Source organism: Colletotrichum navitas, assembly GCF_030913465.1.
Source record: "Colletotrichum navitas strain CBS 125086 chromosome Unknown LY79scaffold_5, whole genome shotgun sequence".
NCBI classification, from domain to species: domain Eukaryota; kingdom Fungi; phylum Ascomycota; class Sordariomycetes; order Glomerellales; family Glomerellaceae; genus Colletotrichum; species Colletotrichum navitas.
Genome location: NW_026850551.1, coordinates 284,366 through 305,414, shown reverse-complemented (window position 1 = coordinate 305,414; position 21,049 = coordinate 284,366). Strand labels below are relative to the sequence as shown.

Here is a 21,049-nt window from a genome sequence, read left to right as displayed (position 1 = left end):
GCTGGCACGGAGAACCCATCCTTTTCTTCCTCATTGTCTCCTTGTCGCCTTGCTTTGCCCCTCGACGGGGGTTCCGTTGGCCTAGGCGGCTGAAGAATGTGTAGCGCATCGAAGCGCATGCTTCTTTGGTTTCCCACCTCAACACTGCCTGACCGTACCTATGTTGATCCGGTTGCTCTGCGCCACGACTGACTGACCTTGTCGACTGATTGCTTCGGTTTGGCCGGCTGTTCCTTGGACAGTGATCTACCTTGGACCACGTATTCGTAGGTCATTCTCAGCTAATCGCAACCGCAATGAGGTTGTGCCTGGTTGTCCCTCCTGCACCAGATGTATTTTAGCCTTGCCGCTACTGCCGTTCATGACGGTAAGAGGCAATAGGGTCTGAAGTGAGGCGAAGCATTGCAGTGACACGATGTTACTGGTTACCTAATCAGTTGACGACGGCAAAGTGCAGCGACATGATGAAAGATAAGATCCTCTGCCCACTCTTGGGACGACAGGTGTATTGTGGGAACCCCTGCCCTTAGCATTGTCAGTCAGCGTCTCTATCTTACTACTATTCTCTCCACGGTAGGGTACCTATGCAGCTAGAATATCCGAATGCTAGAGAGGAATGAAAGCAGTGCAGACGGCAAGAGGAGGGAGCAATATAGGGGCAGAATTCCGTACAATCAAAATCAAAATCGAATCCCGAAAAAAGAGCAACGTTCAGGTGTGGAACGAATCCACGGTTGCAGTGTGTTCTAGGCAGACGCATCTCACCCGCATTGCGGCTCTCCCCGGAATAATTACTGTATATCCGTATACCTCCCCAGTTTACGTTCAGTTCACCTACCTATGCGACGCGACCAGAGCATCACTGTGGTACGGATAGACTGCCGAAACCCGGAGAGAAAAGAACATTTGTCAAGGCCCGGTGCAGTGTCCGGGGCATACATGACTCTGTGTGTTCGCATAGGGTGTACTCCTAGGCCAGGGCCCTCAATTGCCCCGAACACTGGGCTAAGAGGGTTACAAGTTCATGCGCTGACGTCGACACGCCAGCTTGTAGATCCCTCCCACCCCGGTCGCTTCCATACTCACAGCCTCCTTCTCCGACAGACGGACTGCCCTCTGTTACCCCCCCCCCCCCCCCCCCCCCTCCCGCTTTCCCATAGTAACGAGCCCCCCTTGGCCGCTTTGAGGAAGAAACCGTCGGGATATTTGCAAACATACCTAGCCTGCGCACCATTCGTATCACCGTCTTCCTACAGCATCGTCCTGCATTTCCGTTCCGCTGTTGTTCACCCCCGAGTTTGCGACCTTGCTGCTCGCTCTGCCAAGGCAGTCGCTCCCGTAACCAACAACAGCCGACGCAAGGTCCAAGCTGCTGACGGCGATTCCGATTCCGTTGCCCCACACGCCCAACTGCTGCAGCTCCCATCGCCCTGACCTGCCCGACTCCTCTTTCGATTACCTAGCACCTTTCCAGTGTTCCAACCCAAACGCACATCTCACGACGACTCCAACCGACAACGACGACAGCGACGGAGACGACGGAACCATCCGATTCGATCCTTGCCGGCCATGTCGACCGCCCCCTTCAGGGTCAAGGCCCTCTTCGAATACTCCTCCCCTCACGAGGATGACCTTCAATTCCCTGCCGGCGCCGTCATCACCGTCACCGACGAGGAGGATGCCGACTGGTATAGCGGGGAGTATCTAGACGATGCAGGCGTCAAGCACGAAGGCATCTTTCCTCGCAATTTTGTCGAGAAGATCGAGCCCCAGGCCCCGCCTCGCCCGACCAGGACCCGTCCCAAGAAGGAAGCCGAGGTCACATCCCCAGCATCCGAGGCGCCACCAATTCCTCACCTCGATCCCCAGCCTGCGCAAGAAGCCCACTACGAGGTCGAGCATCCCGAGCCGCCCGCCCCAGCTGCCCTCCCTACCTCACCCGACGCAGCTGCCGAACCCGAGCCCGAGCCCGTGAAGGCACCCGAGCCAGTTCCTGAACCGGTCCCAGCACCTCCGGCCAACAAGGCCAGTGACCCACCTGCAGTTACGTCGCCTCCCATCGCGAAGGCATCGCCAACTCCCGCGAAGCCTGGTCCGCCGCCCAAGCCTTCCAGTAATACATTCAAAGATCGTATCGCTGCATTCAACAAGGCCTCGGCCGCCCCGATCGCGCCCTTTAAACCGACCGGTCTGGCTCAGGGATCGTACCACATCAAGAAGCCCTTCGTCGCTCCACCTCCCAGTCGTAATGCATACGTTCCCCCGCCTTCGCAGGTTCCCGTTGCCAAGGTCTACCGCAGAGACGAAGACCCCGAGATTCTGGAAAGAGAGGCAGAGAACCAAGAGAGCGCCGAGAAGGCTGGCACGGTCCCTGGATCCACCGGCGAGGAGGGCGAAGATGCACCCAAGCCAACCAGCCTGAAGGAGCGCATCGCCCTTCTGCAGAGGCAGCAACAGGAGCAGGCGCAGCGTCACGCAGAGGCCGCTGCAAAGAAGGAGAAGGCTAAGCGACCTCCACCCAAGAAGCGCACCGACAGCCAGGAGGTGTTCGAGGATGCCGGCGCTGCTGCTCCTGTCCCTGTTCCTGCGCCTGAGGCCGACACGGATGAGGCAGCGGGTAGGAGCTCTGTGGACTCCCCACGTTTGCCGCCTGTGCCTCGTCGCAAATCTTCTCGGGGACCTGCTACCGAGACTTACCACGATGGGAACGAAGCCGATATGTCTGGTGCTGGTGACACCGAAGGGCCAGAGGATCTTACCGAACGCGACGACAGTGATGCCGCCCCGCGTCCGGTTCCTCGACCCCGAGTCGCATCACCCGTTGGGGCAAGCAAGGAAGACGAACGAGCCGCAGAAGAGGCCGAGGAAGAGGAGGAAGATGACGATATTGACCCTGAGGTTCGCCGAAAGGAGGAACTCCGAGCAAGGATGGCTAAGATGAGTGGCGGTATGGGTATGCACGGCATGTTTGGAATCCCGATGGGTGCCCCAGCCATTCCGAAAAAGAAGAAGACAGCCGACAGGCCAGTGGAAACCTCGGCGAGGGAGGAGCGCGAAGAGGAAATGACGTCGCCTGTTAGCCGTGTCCCTGTGCCGGGTATGATGGCTTTGCCAGGAATGGGCGTGCCCCGGCGTCAAGAGGAGCCAGCTGCCGCCGATGAGCCTGAGCCCCCCACATCACCGAGAGCGCCGCCTCCTCCTCCGCGAACCGTTGAGGAGAACAATGTCGAGGACGAGCCCGTTACTGCCCCCCCTCCTAGTCGTAAGTTGTCGATGGCCATATTGAAGTTCCCTGCTAATCGCAACAGTCCCTGCCCGTGAGCCTTCGGGGGCACCCCCCGTCCCTGGATCATGGCCTGCACCGCCTCCTGTGCCTGCTGAATGTGAGTGTTCGACCTGCCCTAGTGCCAACAATGGCTTATAAGAATCCAGCCCGACCCCCACCCGTCCCTCCTGTCTCTGGGCTTAAGTCGCCCAGCGAAGGTTCCGAATCAGACGATGAGCTGTCAGGCGGCGCCCAGGACATTCCCAAGGCCGAAGAAGGACGCGCGCCTCCACCGTTGCCACCGGTTGCAACCTCTGCTCGCTCGCCGCCGCCTATCCCTGGCTCGGAGTTCTCCCCAAGTTCACCTACAAGTTCTACGAACAAGCGGATGAGCAGGATGCCGCCCCCTATTCCTGGAGCTGCTCCTCCAATCCCCACATCCCAGTCGCGACCGCCCCCTCCCCCGCCTCCTGGAGGCACCCTGAGCCGCCAGTCAACGCAGGACATGCACATGGCTTCGCCCATTTCTCCTCCGATCAGACCCCGCCCCCAGGGTGAGGACGAAGATGAAGTGACCGAGTATGAGGGTGACTACGATACCGACATTGCTTCCTCGGTCCCCCATAAAGATGCACTCAAGTCTCATGCGCGTGACTCCAGTCTCGATGACACCACATCAGTCATGTCACCGGTTTCTGACGGTCCCCCGACCCTACCACCGCCCATCCCAACTGGCCCTCCACCTAGAGCCGCTCCACCCCCGGTACCCATGCAGCCGCCGCCATCCGAAAAGCGCCGCTCTATGGACGTCCCGCGCGCAGCGCCGCCGCCTCCCCCGCCGGCCAAAGACGATGACGAGTATGACCCTTATAACTATGCTTCCCCGAAGGTCCCTTACTCTCAGCGAGCACCGAAGATTGAGGAAGAAGAATATTTCCAACAAGATACTCCGCCTTTGGCGTCGCCTCCGCAGTCCAGAGTTCCGCCTCCTGCCCCACCTGGAGGCCGGGCCCGTCAGTCTATGGACCTCTCCCGAGCTTCCATGTCACAGCGGCGCTCCATGGATGTGCACAGGCCGTCCACATCTGCAGAGTCCGGCTTCATCGCTAATGACGTTGACCTGGCCAAACAGAGCGGATGGTGGCGCCAGGATAAGACGGTGCCCCCAGTGTTCCAGGGCAGAAGAGACCTTTACTATGAGACGGTCGATTTGACATCGGGCTCTCAAGTCACTCGCACCATCTACGTGCTCTTCCAGGATTACTCGCAGACAGTCATCACAGTCGAGTACGACCAGAACAACGCAGCAGACGTTATGCTGGACCAGCGACATGACCCACCGCCAAGAGCGCTGCGTCAAGATGAGCTTGAGCAGTCATACGAGCGGTTCGGGCGGCCGATTTTCGAAGCCGTGGCGTCTAAAAAGGAAACGATCGTGGGCGACGGAACGCCGCAGGGTCTTATCCATGAACTTTTAAAGCCATTCAACGATGCCCTCGCGCCCATTGGAACCAGAGCCTACGGTGCGCTTGTGTACTCCAACATGGCAAACGCCTCGACACAGCAAAACGATCAGATCCGGCCTGGTGACATCATCTCCATCCGTAATGCTCGCTTCCAAGGCAAGCACGGCCCCATGCACGCCAAGTACTCAATGGAGGTCGGCAAGCCCGACCACGTCGCTGTTGTGTCGGAGTGGGACGGCACCAAGAAGAAGGTTCGCGCCTGGGAGCAGGGCCGCGAGAGCAAAAAGGTCAAGGTCGAGAGCTTTAAGCTTGACGACTTGCGCAGCGGTGAAGTCAAGATCTGGCGTGTGATGCCCCGAAGCTGGGTGGGATGGTCTAGCCCGTCTTAGGAGATGTGGACTATGCCACTGCTGCTGAGCAGAAAACCGACCATGACCCCAAGGAGCTCGTTGGAGAGGACACGTTCGTCACGGCGGAGGCCCCGTTTGATAGGGATCAACGGGTATGACGGGCCGGTGTGATGATGCATTTTGTTGCGTGTTCTGAGGAGAGAGAGTTGGACTGATCTTTCTTCATCTCGCTCGTCCTCGTGTTTATCCATTCGCTATACGCCCGCAGCATAGTTTTGCTTTAGGTAACTAGCCGCAACGCAATGATTGTTACTTTGTTACACTCGCCCCGAGTCTTGCAATCTACCTTCGTCAGCCGCCATCGCTGCGTAAATTAATACTTGCAATACTGGTCAAACATCGCACGCCACATTCCATAAACGATGTTCTTTCTGGCACGCTCCTTTTGGCGGGTTGCATATGCCCCTTGCTTATTGGAATGACATTACCTTCGGTTGCTCTGAGAGAGGAGGGACATGACTTTGGCTGGTGAATGGTCCTCGGAACATCAGCGGCTCATTACACTTGTGCTTCTTCAAGGCTAGAGTGTAAAAAACGCATCAGTTGTTAGATGGCTGACTGGCTGGCTAAGGGTAAGGGGCTGTATTGATGCTTTGAGCTATTATGAAAAAAGGAGATCCCACAGCGGGGTCAAAGTCAGTCGTATATCTAATGTCAGCCAACACGTGCTGCCGTGGTTGGAACATATCCCGGTTGCGTGTCGGCTGTCAGTCCTGCTGCCCGATCCGCCTGTTAAGTTATGATAACGTGGTTCCCTTTCTTGTAGTCATCCCTGCCCGTCCGTGGCGCATGCAGATGGGAATACCCGAGGGGAAACACCAAAAGCCGGAGCCAACCTTTGACTTAGCTGCAGGGCAGCAGGGGGTTGCTGAGCTCCGCGACGCCCTTTTCACTAACGTCGAGGTGAAAGAGGAGAAGGAGAAGGAGGACGACTAAGAGGAAGAGGAACTGTCGCTGGTCAATACCGCTATTCTAACAGTCCACAACAGTACAATTCCTCTTCATTCGTGCTTAATGGACAACTAGGCGCCGAGAACCTCGCGGGAGAGATCGTTGGCGTTCGTTTTGATGACAATTTAGTATGTGTTGCCGGGGCCTGCGCGGAGCCAGTCAATTGCAGTAGTCATTTCTCATGTGGCAAGGACGAAGAACGATTAAAGTGTCCCAGAAATTCAAAGGGGCATGGCGAGCGCGAAGAATTTTGGAATAGAAACCTGCCTACTACAGACAGGTTTTGGCTTCTTTCTTGAAGCTACTTGGGGGTTGCAAGCCGAGGGCGCTTTTCCCGGAGAGAGGCTCAACAGAGGCGTGTTCCGGGGCATCTACAGATACTGCTATCATTGAGGAGAGGCAAGGGGCCGAGAAGAGCAAGGCTCTGAGCCTATTAGAAGAGGAGCAGGAGCAGGGGCAGGAATAGGGAGACTTGCCGGTTGAAGAGATGAATCAAGTACTTTTGAAGGGGCCATGACGAGAATTGATCAGGCTTGCCATCTCGCTCAGAGGCGCCTCTGGGCATGGAAAGGCTGCGCGCTATCTGGGAGGAACTGGAATCTGGTTTGACGGTCAGAACTCCGTTCAATTTCACTCGACATGGACGTTCGGCAATTTGTTGACGCCGCGACCTGCTTGAGAGATCTGGCAGAGGGAGGGGGGGGGGGGGGGGTCCCGGCGTTCTTCTGTCCTCTGGCGCGTAGCTCAGGTCTGAACATGAAGCCCCGGCTTCCGCTTCGTACCGTGACAGCCATCGTGACGTGGAGTTGACCAACCGTGAAGACGGCGATCGGATCCGGGACATTCCTCTGGGCTGATAGTCTCCCATGGCGCGTAAGCTCGTACGAAGACAGGCGAAATCGGCATTTACCTCCTCTTCCTCCGCCATCCACGTCGTTGCGAGTCGATAAATGGGCAACTGATAGCATGGAGGGAAGAGAACCAGAAAAGGTGATGGTTGTACGTCGAAGGCCTGAGAGCTCCTCACACGCCCAAACCAGCCCGACTCGTCCAGCTTATGACGATTCGTCCCAACAGTCTCCATCGATACCAGGGTCGGAGGGCTGCAAAGAGCAGCCAGTTACCCCTTTAGGGATCAATACATCCAATTGTTAAATCCTTGACCAAGAGGCTAGACGGCATTCGACTCTTCCGACCATCTTACCTTCCTTCCTCTCTTCTTCCCTTCCGCCTCGACCCAGTCATCCCTCTCCACCCACTCGGCCGTCATCCCACCTCGTCCTCAAGAAACCAACCTCAATCTTTTCCCACCCCACATCCCGCCCTAGTCTATCCCCAGCACGCCAATGTCACTGATAGGTGTTCCATCTCCATGGGAAAGCACACGGGACTGCCGCAATTCGTCCGTTGGGGTTGGGAGTTCCTCGCTTCATGATCGAGAGAAAGAACGAGATCGAAAAATGCAAATGAGGAGGGCTCGGCCAGGTCCGGCACTGCCAGGAGTCCGGGTGAAGGAGGACTTGACACCCGGTTTCTACCATGAGGCCCGTCACCGTGTTTAGATACGTATGACTGAGACAATATGACACAGGGTGAGTGTCGTCGATCAAAGTTACTTATCCCGCAGCCGATGGGTGCTAGGCCTGTAAGGAGTAGCCAACATCTGAGAGGGAGGTACCGGTAGGGTGCTCCCGAAGAAAAAACTGAAGGCAGGCAGACATTGTCAACTGACGGGGATGGTGCATCTCGATGTCCTCGGCGGCTATCTTCCCGCCGTTGAGAGAGCCAAAAGTCGCTCTCTAAATCCCATTTCGCACGCTCATCTTAAATGCAACTCCGTATCAGGCACACATCACCTGCACTCTCGGTACATCCTCAAGTGGACCGAGGTACCTAGCAAAATCCACTTCCCTACCCCGGACCCGATCATCGACCCCGAGCAAGACACACAGCTCCGACCTGCAGACAGCAGCGTAGGTAGCCCCACGCATGGCATGGCAGAAACCTAACCCGCAGGCCGCTCCGTTGCTGGTGGACGGCTCGAGCCTAGCCCGCCGCCGCGCTGGGAGGAGGATGGCCCGTTTCTTTGACAGAAGCTCCACCATAGGACCGGACGACAGAAATGCAGACCTCCAACATCGCCAATGGACGTAGGTGGCTTGCATTCAAGTGCGGGGTTGGCCGTTCCCCAACGAACCGTCTGGATGGCGTGGATATCGGGAAACATCACATGGACAACTCCTGGATCCAATTGCCTTGAGCAGTAATTATGGCTACCTGATTGGTGCTCAGTCGGTTGGGAGGAAGAGAAAGCAGCCCCCAAGGCAGCTTTGCGAACCAGGCACTATACATGGCTTCCGCAGAGACATATCAAGAAAGGCTGTGGCAGGGCCTAGAAAATTGGAAAAACACAAAACGTTGCATCCGGATCCGCAGGACAATGGACGGGGGGCCAATCAGTTGCCACCAGTTTTGCCGACGTAGCACTCAGCGCGGGTACACTTTCCAATTCACGCTTGCCGGGAGTTGATAACGCAAGGAATAACGCAGTATATCGCCATACAGGAGATGAAACGACGTTGAGGCCTGATCGAATCCAGGTCAATGCAACTGCATGCTTTGAGATGCGTATTGGTGGCGTAAGATACCATTTGTCTTTCCGTTTGGTGAACGGGACACAATTGCAACGAACACCAAGGTGTGTTCGTGCAACGCGGAAGAAGTCCAAGGTCGCAAAGCCACGGTGATTACATGCCGCCGCCATGATCAGGTTCTAAAATGGAGGGGAACACTGCAATGGTTGACGAATAGGCCCCAATGACCATACGGCAACGTGTACGGAGGAGCCCGTCAAAAGAATTATCCTAGAATGCCAAGGCCAGACCCATGGATCCGGACCCACTTATCATTAATCCAGCCAATAAGAGCCACTAGATTTATTACCTTTCTTTTTCTTGACTAGGGCCCTAGCAAGAGTAATTATCATAACAACAACAACAACAACAACAACACCACTTTTTCTACTTTCTAACTATCATGGCCCCTCACGTTGACCTGGCTTTACAGGCAGTTATTCTTGCCCTTCGCAGCCGTAACGTGGGAAAAACAGCTAACGAGACTACAGAGATAGTTAGGTTACCTAAGCGTACAGTTGACTATACCCTCTCTTGAGCAAAAAAGCAAGGCTTTGATTTAACTGCACCTACCTTTATGTTACTACCTAAATACATTAATAATGCCCTATAGACTAGCTAGCTAAAGAAGGCAACACCTTTAGTAGTAGACCTTGTTATACAAAAGGTTTACTATAATTAATACAGTAAAAAAAAGATATATACTAATATTACTAGTAAGCTACAAAGGGAGCTTAATATAGATATATTAGCCTTAATAGTCTACTAAATCCTCTAGTAATATAGATTTAGAAAGACTAAGCTAACAAGGAAACCTAGCCTATCTTAATAGATAAAGCAAGAAAGGCTTTCTTAGTGCCTAGCTTATTACCACTAGACTCTTAAAGATTAAAAAAGGGTTATATAGTCTAATAAAACATCTGTTGTTTTATCTTATTACTATAGTAGCTACTGTCTATAGCGCTAAACCTATAAGGCCTATATAAAGTTATATATTTATGCTTAATAGAAGGGGTATTTTAAGTTTATGTTCTAAGGCTGCTTTATATATAATAAGAAAGGCCTTTACTACTGTTAGTTACCTAAGTCTCCTGTAATACAACAAGAAGCTACTGCTAAGGTCAAGGAGTTAAACAAGGAGTTAGAGCTAGTTAAGCGCCTTAAATAAGAACTAGAGAATAGGATAACTTAGCTATAGCTCTAGTAGATCCTAGGCTATAAACTAACTTTTTGCTAAAACGCCTATACTAGTAAGTTAGTCTACAAAGGTAATAGAGGAATTAACTAGTACTACTACTAGAAGGAGATTCTTCTACTAAAGCTCTTCCTGTTTATTACTCTTAAGTGCCTACCTAACGCTCTAGTCTAAGAAGATAAAGCACCTTCTTACGACTACTACTATATCCACTATACGTACGCCCTCTATAATATCTAGAAGCTGCTCTAGTGTAACAATAGCCCTAACCTTAACCCTATAGAGCCTTACTGGCCTTAGATAAAGCAATTTACAACAAAGAAGGGCACACTAGTTAACCAGGCTGCTGCTGTAAAAGCCTAGGAGAAATGCTAGCAAGAGCTACCTCAGGAGAAAATCCAGGCTTAGATAGAGCAGATACTAGCCCATATTAAGGCCATCATTGCCCTTGACAGTAGTAACAAATACAAGGAAGGCCAGCAGGCTAGCAGATACTAGTCAGAGGTCAAATATAGCAAATAACAGCCATCAAAAGCATCAAATTAACCAAAATAACTAGCTTACTTTAGTGCTGTTAGGGATGTAAAATATTGGCCGCAATCAAGTTAGGTAGGCACCCCTGCAAATACCCTTGCCACTTGACATGGGTCTGGCCTTGGCATTCTAGGATAATTCTTTTGACGGGCTCCTCCGTAAGGAAAGGTCCAGTCGTGCTGGATACTGTGATAGTCTGCGGTGAATCTCATTATCGGCGGTTTGTGCTGCTGCTACGACCTTGCCCGGGCACATTCCATAGTGGCAGCAGCATACAGACGATGTTTAGAGATCAGCAGGACTGTGAGAGCGATGACGCTCAGAAGTCACGAGCTCAAGGTAGATCTGCTGCCGGTTGCAAGACATGCACCGCTCGATAGACACCACGGCGTCAACAGGACGAGAAAAGAAGCCACTAACGGCCTCCCGACTTCGGACAACTGCATGCCTGGTGCGGCTTGCTCGTCGAAGCAAGCGAACGATGAAGTCACTAAGGCCTTGGTGTAGCTTGGGATTAACGGCGTCGCGTTTGCTTGCTGCAGCGAGGTCATTCGACTTCCAATCCCGACAATCAGGGTTGAGGAGCCCCAAGCAGGGACACGTCCGCAGCATGGTCTGGCTGGTATCAGCCCGCTGTATTCCGCGAGCCATCCCGATTTGGGCATCGAATATGAGGATGCCGCTCAATCGTATTTCGTGGACCCCGCCATGTACGGCAAGGTCCAGCGATTGCCAATCGTCGGGTAGTGGCCCGGATGAACGCCGATCAAGGGACAGTCACTAATCAGTAAAGGCAGCAGGCCGTTGTCGCCCTGATCAGCACCCAACTACTGACTGATAGTCCAAGATAGCCTTTCCCTTTGCATAGAAGATGTGTGGCCGTTGTCGGGTTTCCCGCAGGAGAAGTTGAAAGCCATGCAGCGCCGCATGGTCTGGGGCGCAGGTTCAAACTCGATTAAGCGCGACGGCCGTGCCGCGGAACAATAGGCCACAGGTTCCGGGGCGCGAGCTTCGATGCCATCTGGTTGCTTTCCTCAGTCTCGAGATAGAATCGGGATGCCTGATAGTTCGCCCTGCACGGCTCTGCGGCGTGAGTTGGGCCGCCAACGGACGGAAGCAGATTGGTAGAGACGGGACGCAGCGCTTCTCAACGGGTTACAGCAGCAGTTGGCAGACCCTGTCGAATACAAAGAACATGACCATACGATATCATGTGTTCGATACCCGAGAGCTAATCGGACCAGGGCCGGGCGACGGACATAGTGATTCTGTAGATCCAGCGAATCAGCGTCTGACACACGGCTGCGATGCCAGGCCAAGACGGCCGCACCGCGCAAACGGGAAACATTGAGAATCCAGAAAAAGAAAAGGAAAAAAAAAAGAAAAGAAAAAAAGTCTCTCTGGGCATGCCTACCTCCCTTGATGCAAGGCCGAGAGACACAAACGTCTTAAGTCGGAAGAGCTGGGCAGTTCGCAGTCGTTCAGAAACTTTGCTGCGCCACCCCGAGTTGTCAAGCCGCAAAGCGAGTGGAAGAAGGCTCCACAGCCGTCGATGATGCGTATGGAGGATTTACAAGATGGTACTTGAGCAGTGGATGGGGATTTCTGCGCCAAGTGCAGAGAGCCAGACAGACGGCCAGGGCAGCATGAGTATCCAGACCAGGCCCCCGAGTCCCAAAAAGAGCCCTGCCGAGTCGGAACTGCAGGAACCACGTCCTGGGTGTCCAGGGGACAACGAAGCAATAGGCTATGGGGCCTCGGCGGTCCTAGTCGCGATTACAGCGAGTCAAATGGGTGGCGCAGCCTCGATTTTGACCTGGTCGTGGGGCTGACTCAAGAGGTTGGGCATCAGCGTAGGCGCAGGAAAGGAGAAGCGGTGGATGAATTGTCGAAGTGGTGTTGAATCTCAGCATCCAGGGGGTCTCGCGACAAAGTGCGAGTTTCGGGGTCGGGAGCGCGTCCGCGTTAGGCGAAGCGAAAGCTGACCACAAGACTCGTCCGTACGTGCTTGCAAAACCGAGTTGGTCCACAGTCATGGCCATCCCAGGCCAGCTGAAGCATCGTGGGGAGGGACGGCGTCACGATGGCGGCTGGTTGTGGCGGGCACAGACGGGCAAGCTAAATTAAGCGCAGGAGACGGGGCAGCCAACGAAGCTGGTGGGGCTTGCTTGTCAAAAGCTAGCTAGCTGTATATCTGTATAGCCTCTGGGCCTCGCGGCGTGTCTCGTGCTCCGTCCCGTGATGAAGCCGCAGTGAGCTTGATGGATTGATCGATTTTGGTCAACAGCAGTGACATTGACCACGGACGCACATCGTGAGTAGGCTAGGTACATTGTATTACACTACACAGAAGCCAGACGCAGATTAGTCCTGAGGGCTGTGTAAGCGGTGGTGCAGTTGCATCGACGAATCGTGGGGTGTAGAACAAGGGTCTAGTGTTGCGCACAATGTGTCATCCGCTCAGTCTACACGTACACATACACTACGGCCTGCATGTTGGCTCACGCAGGCTTTTCCCCAATGTTGCAGGCACGCGGTAGGGTGGCTATTGGCAATAATTCAGGAGACCTTTGGGAGCCCGAGTTCGTATGGGGGTCAATGTGACGATGACAGGTCGCCGTCGGCATAGTACACCGAGGGGCGAGTTGGACGTTGCCTCCGCGTGCAGTGGCTGGGGTGAGACGGAGTTTGACGGAATGTGCAACGGGTGGTTGTAAGACGAGAGAGAGAGAGAGAGAGAGAGAGAGAGAGAGAGAGAGTCAAGTCGTGTGAAGCAAGATAACGGAGTTGCCAGCGAATGAGGCAGACGGAGGAGGGGAAGATGGGAGCATGTTCTAGATGCAGATCGAGGCTTTGATAAGGTGGCATGGAGCCCGAAGAAGGAGGGAGGGCCGAGGTATGTGGGCTACATAGTACACGAGCGAGTGCGGAGGGTAACGGAGCAAAGAGGACAAGAACGGCGAGGATTGCCGATTCTTGATACGTCAACCAAACGGGGAGAGAATAGGGCAACAAAAATGGAGTGGATGGAGGGTCGAAGACGGTCGAGAACGTCGATCGCTGCGGGATGATTTGGTCATTGGGCATTTCCCAACGGCTTCTTAGCCAAGCAGGCAGGTTTACGTCTTTTCCGTCACTGCTGGGATGGTAGCCAGTGGATCGGAGGACCATCCGAAAACCGCCAGAGTTCTGGTTCGGACTCTGTGAGTTCGATAGTGTGTGCAGGTAGGCAGGCAGTCATGACTGCGACTTGACTTTACTCCGTCTCTCTCTCTCTCTCTCTCTCTTTTTTCCCTTCCTGCTCAGCCACGAGAGGCGCCAGCTTCTTGCTCGAGACAGGCCAGAGAGTTTTCGTCATCGTTGGGCTGGAATAATCTACTTTTGGCAAGCTTGATTTTGAAGCTCTCACTAGAAAAGTAAAATGAAGCAAAGAGTAGGAGAAAAAAAAAAAAGGGTATGAACAGGAAAAAAAAAAAAAAAAGAGAGAAGAAGAAAAAAAGGAAATTTTTTTGAAAAAAGATTGGTTGGCAGACAGTCAGCCCGAGTTTTCCTGGGAAGGATACATCCATCGTACCTACGTAAAGTACGAGATACCTCGACTAAAGCACAAGGATAGGCTTCCAAGCAGGTATCCATTTTGTCCGTTCCAGCGGGACGATTTGGGGGGGGGGGGGGGGGGGGGGGGGGGGATGCTACAGCAAAGGGTGAGGAAACAGATTCCAGGCCAGGCCTGCACAGGGTCAAGGCCGCTAGGAAACATGCCACCGGAAGCTAAGCCGCGAGACGTGTGGTGCCACTTCATGAAGGTACGTTGCCAAAATACATAATTAGGTATCTGTGAACCGGCGTACCGGCGTACCACACATCACCCATTTGGGGGTTCGCCGAAACTGGACGAACATGACATTTTCCCTTTTCCCTTCTGCCTGTTCCCATCCCAGGTAGTGGTAGTTGACGTATACACATTCGGAGGAAAGTTCAGTCCATCCATACCGTGTTTGACAGGGGGTACACTCTCTCTGTCAACCAGCCTGCCCTCCACGCTTTGACTCAAGATGAAGCAGAGAGAGCGTGACTTGCCCATGGCATTGTATTGTCCAGTCCGTCCACGACCTGTCTTGTAGGCCACGCATCCACATTCCTGATGTGGCTACGTCCTCCACCCGTTCTGTCGACTCGTCCCTCTCGTAGCAGCCGTCCGGACACGCTTAGTAGATGTCTCTCTCTCTCCTCTCGGCTGCCGCCTCCAAACCCCCATCCGGCATCATATCGTGTTCAATCCTTAGCGGGCGAGAGAGACATGGAGACGGGCCCCAGAGCCCACACCCCAAGTGTTACATACTTTGCTTGGGTGGCTTACTACAGTGTACCCACGTACCGACACGCAGCAGCGGCAGTGACACACTACCCAAGTACCTACCTACCCTAGACCGCAAGGCACTGAGGGGCCAGGAAGGGGAAGAAGGGCAATGGAAGGGTGGGAAACGGACCGGGGCCTGTTGTTCCAATTCCAACCGGGTGGTGTCGCATCAGGCCAACAGCTCGACAACTGAGATCCGACGCCCCCGACTGTACAGGCCGTCCCCTGTCTGCCTGCCCACCCTCTGTCGAGAAGCAAACCACCTCCCTCCTCCTCCCACGGCACCCCCCCGGCTCCCCCCTCCCCTCCATCATCACTTATTACCCTTACCGTTCTGCGTTTTTGTTTCCTCGGGCTGCCTTCTCTCTCTGCCCGATCGTTATATTCTTTCCCCCCAAGCACACCCTATTCAACACCTACTCATTTCATAATCATCCTCACATCTCAACTTTCCATTACGGAGAACCGCCCCGAATCACACGCACACGCGCGCCGACGACTCACTCACATACCCCTGCTCCATCCAACCGTCCCCTTCGCCTCAGCTTCTCACCAGAAACCAAGACCCCGGTCGCAAGGTCAAACACATACCATTGCCTTGCCTACCTACTCGTTCACCAACTGCACAATACTTCACACGCTCACTGGTCCCTAAAGATCCCTTAGCCTGACCCGACACGCCTCTTTCTCGGGCTTGTTTTACTCACTTGGGATATATGAAGCCTTGTTCCCTCCCTCGATGGTCTCGGCATACTCATACACCACCACAGACCGTCACCCTCTAACTATCAAACCACCTTCCGACTGACTTTATACACTACCATCACCACCACCACGCACACACACACACACATTCACAATGTCTCATTCATATCGAAAAAATAGCTCCCAGAGCTCGACATGTAGTCACGGCTCCCGGAGGAGCAATGAGTCCTGCGACTCGTTCGAGACGTATGAATCTCAAAGCACAACACCCACTTCCTATTACGCAAGCACCGAGGCATCAGTCAAGGAAGCTAGGACCGTCTCCCATAAGTTCCAGCCTGTTTACGAGGAAGACGTATCCCCTTCCACGAGCAATTGTCTACGATCTTCCGTCGACACCTTCGACTCCAGCTTAGCCTCCGATGACGAGGACGAGCTCGAGCTGATGCGCGACATCGAGATGGACGACTTTGACCCGCATCAGGAGATCCCTCCTTTGCCCGCCTACTGCCGCGATATCATCGAAACCGATGTCCGCCCTTCAAACCCCCAAGACTTTGCAAAGTTGTTTCCCTCCATGAACAGGTTATCCATCTCCCACGACGAGTTCACCCCCGACGGCAACATGAACTTGAGGGTCGACACCGTCGCCCCCGGTCGCCGTCCCTACAACATCCAGCTCTTCCACTTGCGTATGCATGACCTCGGCAAGCGCGAGTTCTCCCTTCGAAGATACTGCCGCGATTCGGGTCGCGAAGTCTGCAACTCGAAGCGCAAGTACGTCGAAGAGGACGTCGAGCAACGGCCAACGCTGCAACGGTCGGTTTCGAGCGCCATCAAGACCCTTTCCATGAGGAGGCCTTTGCCGCGCACGAATTCTAGCGGGTCATTCCTCGCCGGCAAGGGAAAGGAAGTAACCTCGCAGCGCCCGCAGTCCAGCGCCTCATCTTCCCGTAACAGCACTGATGAGACGGCGAGTTACTTCCGGCGGTCCGCTTCCTTCGAGCCCAAGCCCAAGGCCCGCCGCATACCCAGCAACACCATGAAGCTCGAGTTCTCCAACTACGCACGCGTTGACGTCTCGCGCCGTGGCGGCACCAACAACAAGCGCTACGAGTTCGAATGGTGGGGTCACAAGTACCAGTGGAAGCGCGTTCTGGACAAGAACCTCGGCGCTGTCTCTTTCCACCTTGTCAAGGACGGGAACAACAACGCCAGCGATGCCGTCGCCCACATAGTCCCCGAGACGCGCTCGCCCAACCAGATTGTCGAGGACGAGAGCGCCGGCGGCTGGGTGCCCCCTTGCCACATGTGGATCAGTGATCGCAGCGTCCTTGACGCCGTCACCGACGTCGCCGACGTGATTGTTGCCACGGGCCTCATGGCTCTCGTCGATGACTGCATCAAGCACCGCTGGCAGACGAAAAAGATTCACCACATTCCGGTGCCTCTGACGTCCCGGACGGTCGACGTCGAGTACGTTGGGCCTCGGGCGTTTTTACAGCAACTCTTCCTTCGCCGCGCTTCGGACCATACTTCAAGTCCGCTACGACAACGCTCGATTGCGACATACTGAAGCAATGCGAAAATCAGTCTCAGAAAGTCTCATGCAATTTCGTCTCAATCAAAAATTTCCAGTATTATCACGACTCTTATTCCCTTGGCTCGTCAAAAGCAGAACTAGCTTCTTCCGGATACCAGATACTTCACATCTCCAAAAAAAAAACTAACAAAAAGGAGACCGCCTATGATGGACAGCAAATTGCGCTACTGCAGATAAATCGCATACACACGCACACACAGTCGATACACAGCAATAGGATATGATGGGCTAGGATACCATGGAATCCTTCCCGCTTTAACAGACATGGAGCGGATGATTTTTTTTTTCCCCCTTATTTTCTTTCTCTTTACCTTCCACTTGTGTACATCTCTGTCTATTTTCTTTGGGAGGATGCATTCCAGCAGGCGTACATTCCGGTGCATTGGGATCTGGAACCGAAGTAAGAGCTTGAACGATATGATACGATAGTTTGAATCTTGTCCCACAGGACGAGACTGTCATGAATGAAAACAGTATGCATCATGTCCTGATGCTATTTTCCCTGAATCACCCATTACTTGGGCGGGAGTAACCATACAAGAAGGAGCCCCTTTTTTCGTCCACACTTTACCGTGAACCCCGAATATGCAGCTCTGTTAGACCCAAACGTTGGGTGAGAGGGGGAAACCCCGCCATCCTAGACCGACAGCTGCCGCGGGACGGCACCAACGTTGTTACCACCCGCGCGCCATCGCGAGATGTAGCTGCTCAGAACTGCCAAGCGCCAAACAGGAACCCCCGTCCCCCTTCGGGCAGTATCCCCCCTCGTCTTTTTCTCTCTTTGTCTCTTTGTTTCCTTCTCTGCCAATTTCTCTCCTTCTTTTTTCTTTTGTTCTTTTCCGTTTGGGAAATGTCCAGTCGTCTTCGCAGCAATAGTCCACGCCTGCGGACCGGGCCACCACCGGCTCCGCTCTGGCGCATGACCAACCCCATGACGTCCCTATCCGGCCGCATCGGGTCCGTGTCCGTCCCGCCGGCGTCGTCTTCGGCCTTTTTTTCCCTTTCGCTCGCTTCGCACTGAAAGGGGGGGGCGCTCCGGTCATCTCGCACGCCGCAGGCGAAACTGGACGAACAACGTCTGCACTTCCCCACCACCCCTCTCCTTCCCGAGAGATGCACGTAGGAGGGCAACTCGACTTGCCATAATGTACCCATCTTGACTAATCGTAGCCCGTGTGGGCCTTTATCTACAGGAACGTTCCCCGAGCGAAGAGTCGGGATGTAAGATACGACGGAGTGTGCTTGCGTCGAAATCTTGCTCTTTCATGAGGGGCACTTCGAAGGCTTTCTGGCGCCAAGTATGTAGGGAGAGCCTTCTCCGCGTGATGCTTCTCTTTCCGCCTGAGCTGTGCACTTTCAGCAGGAACGGGGCGGCAAGTGTAACGGGAAGAGGAGCGCCACAGCAATCATAACATCATCGCTTTGCTTGATCAATGTTCGCTAAACACGAATCCGAAATCGTCCTTCTTCTCCCCAAACCACCCGGCCAGGTCAAGCTTCATCAGTAACCTCTCCACGCCGCCGACCCTGCGCGGCACGTACTCTCCCTCTTCCCTCAGCACGCCCTCCTCGCCGCCTTCCTCCTCGTCCGCGAACGCCGCCGGATCCGCCTCCAGCGACCGCAGCGCAGCAATGACGTCTCGGATGCCATCCTTGACATGCTTCTCCACATCGCGGATCGCGGCACGGACCTCCTGCTCCTCGATCTCGAGGTCAACAAAGGCGTCGACGACACCGGCGTCCGCTTCGAGGTCCATGGACGTCCAGACCGCGTGGAGGCGCTGCACCAGGGCGACGAGGTGGTCGGTGTGGGTAAGGAGGTTGTATAGCGGGTCTGTGTAGGACGGAAAGGTTAAGAGGAGGCGGGTGGAGAGGGCCCGGAGGTAGGCCCGGTGGGCAGTGGCGAGGCTCTGAGGGTCGTGAACTGGATTCGAGTCTGTTGGTTTGGGGGCCGTCTCCTTGACAGGTATGCTCTGAGCGAGCCAGATATCATCGCCATCGTCTTCGTCCTCGTCCTCAGCCTCGGCCTCGACCTCTGATGAGGGCTTTGGGGCATCTTTCTTCTCATTCGTTGTCAGCCACGCCTGGAAGCCGTCCCAAAGCCCTGCCACAACCTCGGTTTGCAGGTAGGCCTCCGTCTCGGAGAGGAAGAACAGTGATGCGCTGCATGTGACCCAAGCACTGCGCAAGGCATTGGACCGCGCCGCGTAGCGTTGGCGAAGTAATATGACTTTGGAACGTCCGACTCGGGTGCTTCCGGCGGGAGGCCCTGGTGGTGCCGGATGATGCCGACGAAGAGATGTGATCTTCCACAACTCGGTGAGACGTATGTGTGCTCGACGGATGGATAGAAGGTATGAGTTTATAGTTGAGTAGATCTGTAGATCGGAAGGAGTGAGAAACATGTCGAGGGGCGAGGGAATCTGCATTGTCAAAACGACCGGGACGGAGAGCAGGAGGTTGCGAAACGGGGTCGTAGCCAGGGTCTTTGTCGTCGGCCGTGACACGCTAGCTTCGAGCTTCAGGGGCACTGCCGGTTTTGACTTTGTGAGGTTTAACCGCAGGAGTTTGCGTGCAATTTCTAGCCCTTCATCCTCATCGGCGTGCTGACCCTGCATCAGGCCCATTGCTGCCCACGTCTTGGCCAGCACCGCCGCAACCTCGCCCTCTTTGACCGCGAATGTACCCAGCCCTTCGCGCTTCTCATACGCAAGGTTATCGGACCGCTTCCACCGGCTGCGTAGCTTTTCATCCGCCTGCTGCGTCAAGGCCATGGCGAATTCGCCCCGGCCTAGTAGGAAGAACTCCCTCAGAACCTGAAGGGCCTCAACGACTTTCGTAAGGGGCAACAGTTTCAGCAATATTGTTCGTGAGAGGGTAAGGCGGATGGATGTGATGGCACGCGAAAAGCCGGCCGTATTGAGAGGGTATGTTAAGGCGGACAGCTCTATGAGCTGAGAGGAGAGGTGGTCGAGGCCTTGCAGGCCGGATTCGACGCTACTTTTGACGCGGACGTGGTTCAGTGACCTGCCGATGAAGAGCATCGACGATGAGGTTGCCGGCGTTACAAATTTGGGTAGTAGAGACGGCACGGAAACGAAGTCCTATATCAGTCAATCCTCATACAACTCCTTATCGCCTCGCCACAGCAGCTTACCTGGTCGCCACCATCCGTCTTATGGACGAAGAAGTCCTCGCCCCCAAACGTCGGCAGACGCCCGTAGAGAATCCAAGCAGACACCTGCTTCAACCATGCCGTCTCTGCCACGGAGACTAGACTCATGGCAGTCCGCTCGATATCCACGTACCCACTCTGCAGCTCGCTCCTTAACCTGTCAATGAGCTGTGCGCCGCGACACGTCTGACCCTGCTGCTTCTTTAGCATGAACTGCACAATCTCCCACAGCCACTCCATCCGCCTCGTCCATTCGGAGAATTCCCCGACAACAGCCGTCAGAGGCACAATGTTGTACGCGCCGACGAGGCTCGAATCCCTACGCAAGATCGTGTCCTCAACCTCGAGAACCTTGCGCTGGAAGGCAGCGAGATGGACAGATTGCACGGCGGTCGCAACGGCGCGGCAGATGGTGGACGGATGCTCGGCGGCGATGGGACCGGTGTAGCCTTGCAGCTTGACGTGAAGGTCGCTGAGGTGGGCAGCGGTGGCTAAGAGCTCGCGCTCCGGGGGTGAGACGGCCGTTGGTGGTGCGTTGGGGTTAGGGTTGTCGGTCCGGAGGAGAGGGGAGGGGTGCCCAGAGAGGGCGAGGAGGATTTCGTGGAGCATGACGACTGCTTGCTTCTACGACAGAGCGAGAAAGAGAAGACATTAGCCGTCAAGGTACCATAAATGAGTATGCAGGGGAAAGGAAGGGTCGTCACATTTCCCGGGGTTGTGGCGGCTTCTTGGACTTTGACTTTTCGCCAAAG

The 21,049-nt window shown here is 54.7% G+C and overlaps 4 protein-coding genes across 4 annotated transcripts; 2 read left to right on the top strand and 2 right to left on the bottom strand.

Annotated features, from left to right (window-relative positions):
- Positions 1-1,569: 1,569 nt before the first annotated feature.
- On the top strand, positions 1,570-5,120 carry LY79DRAFT_586858 (uncharacterized protein; the record flags this gene model as incomplete). The annotated part of the gene is made up of 3 exons (XM_060560697.1): positions 1,570-3,262; positions 3,309-3,383; positions 3,433-5,120. 3 exons carry the CDS (start codon positions 1,570-1,572, stop codon positions 5,118-5,120), a joined length of 3,456 nt encoding a protein of 1,151 aa, XP_060418953.1.
- Positions 5,121-12,773: 7,653 nt separating this feature from the next.
- LY79DRAFT_284075 (uncharacterized protein) lies at positions 12,774-13,744 on the bottom strand. Its single transcript, XM_060552142.1, has one exon. The coding sequence runs from the start codon at positions 13,623-13,625 to the stop codon at positions 13,050-13,052; it is 576 nt and encodes a 191-aa protein (XP_060418952.1). The 5' UTR covers positions 13,626-13,744; the 3' UTR covers positions 12,774-13,049.
- A 1,929-nt stretch (positions 13,745-15,673) lies between these two features.
- On the top strand, positions 15,674-17,095 carry LY79DRAFT_506311 (uncharacterized protein; the record flags this gene model as incomplete). The annotated part of the gene is made up of 1 exon (XM_060553709.1): positions 15,674-17,095. One exon carries the CDS (start codon positions 15,674-15,676, stop codon positions 17,093-17,095), a length of 1,422 nt encoding a protein of 473 aa, XP_060418951.1.
- A 1,457-nt stretch (positions 17,096-18,552) lies between these two features.
- On the bottom strand, positions 18,553-20,906 carry LY79DRAFT_506672 (Spc97/Spc98 family protein; the record flags this gene model as incomplete). Its single annotated transcript, XM_060553746.1, has 2 exons — positions 18,553-20,226; positions 20,280-20,906. 2 exons carry the CDS (start codon positions 20,904-20,906, stop codon positions 18,553-18,555), a joined length of 2,301 nt encoding a protein of 766 aa, XP_060418950.1.
- Between the last annotated feature and the right edge of the window lie 143 nt (positions 20,907-21,049).

Excerpts from the sequence above, each read along its gene's own strand:
- LY79DRAFT_284075 (XM_060552142.1), bottom strand. The coding sequence starts at position 13,625 with ATGGTCCTCCGATCCACTGGCTACCATCCCAGCAGTGACGGAAAAGAC.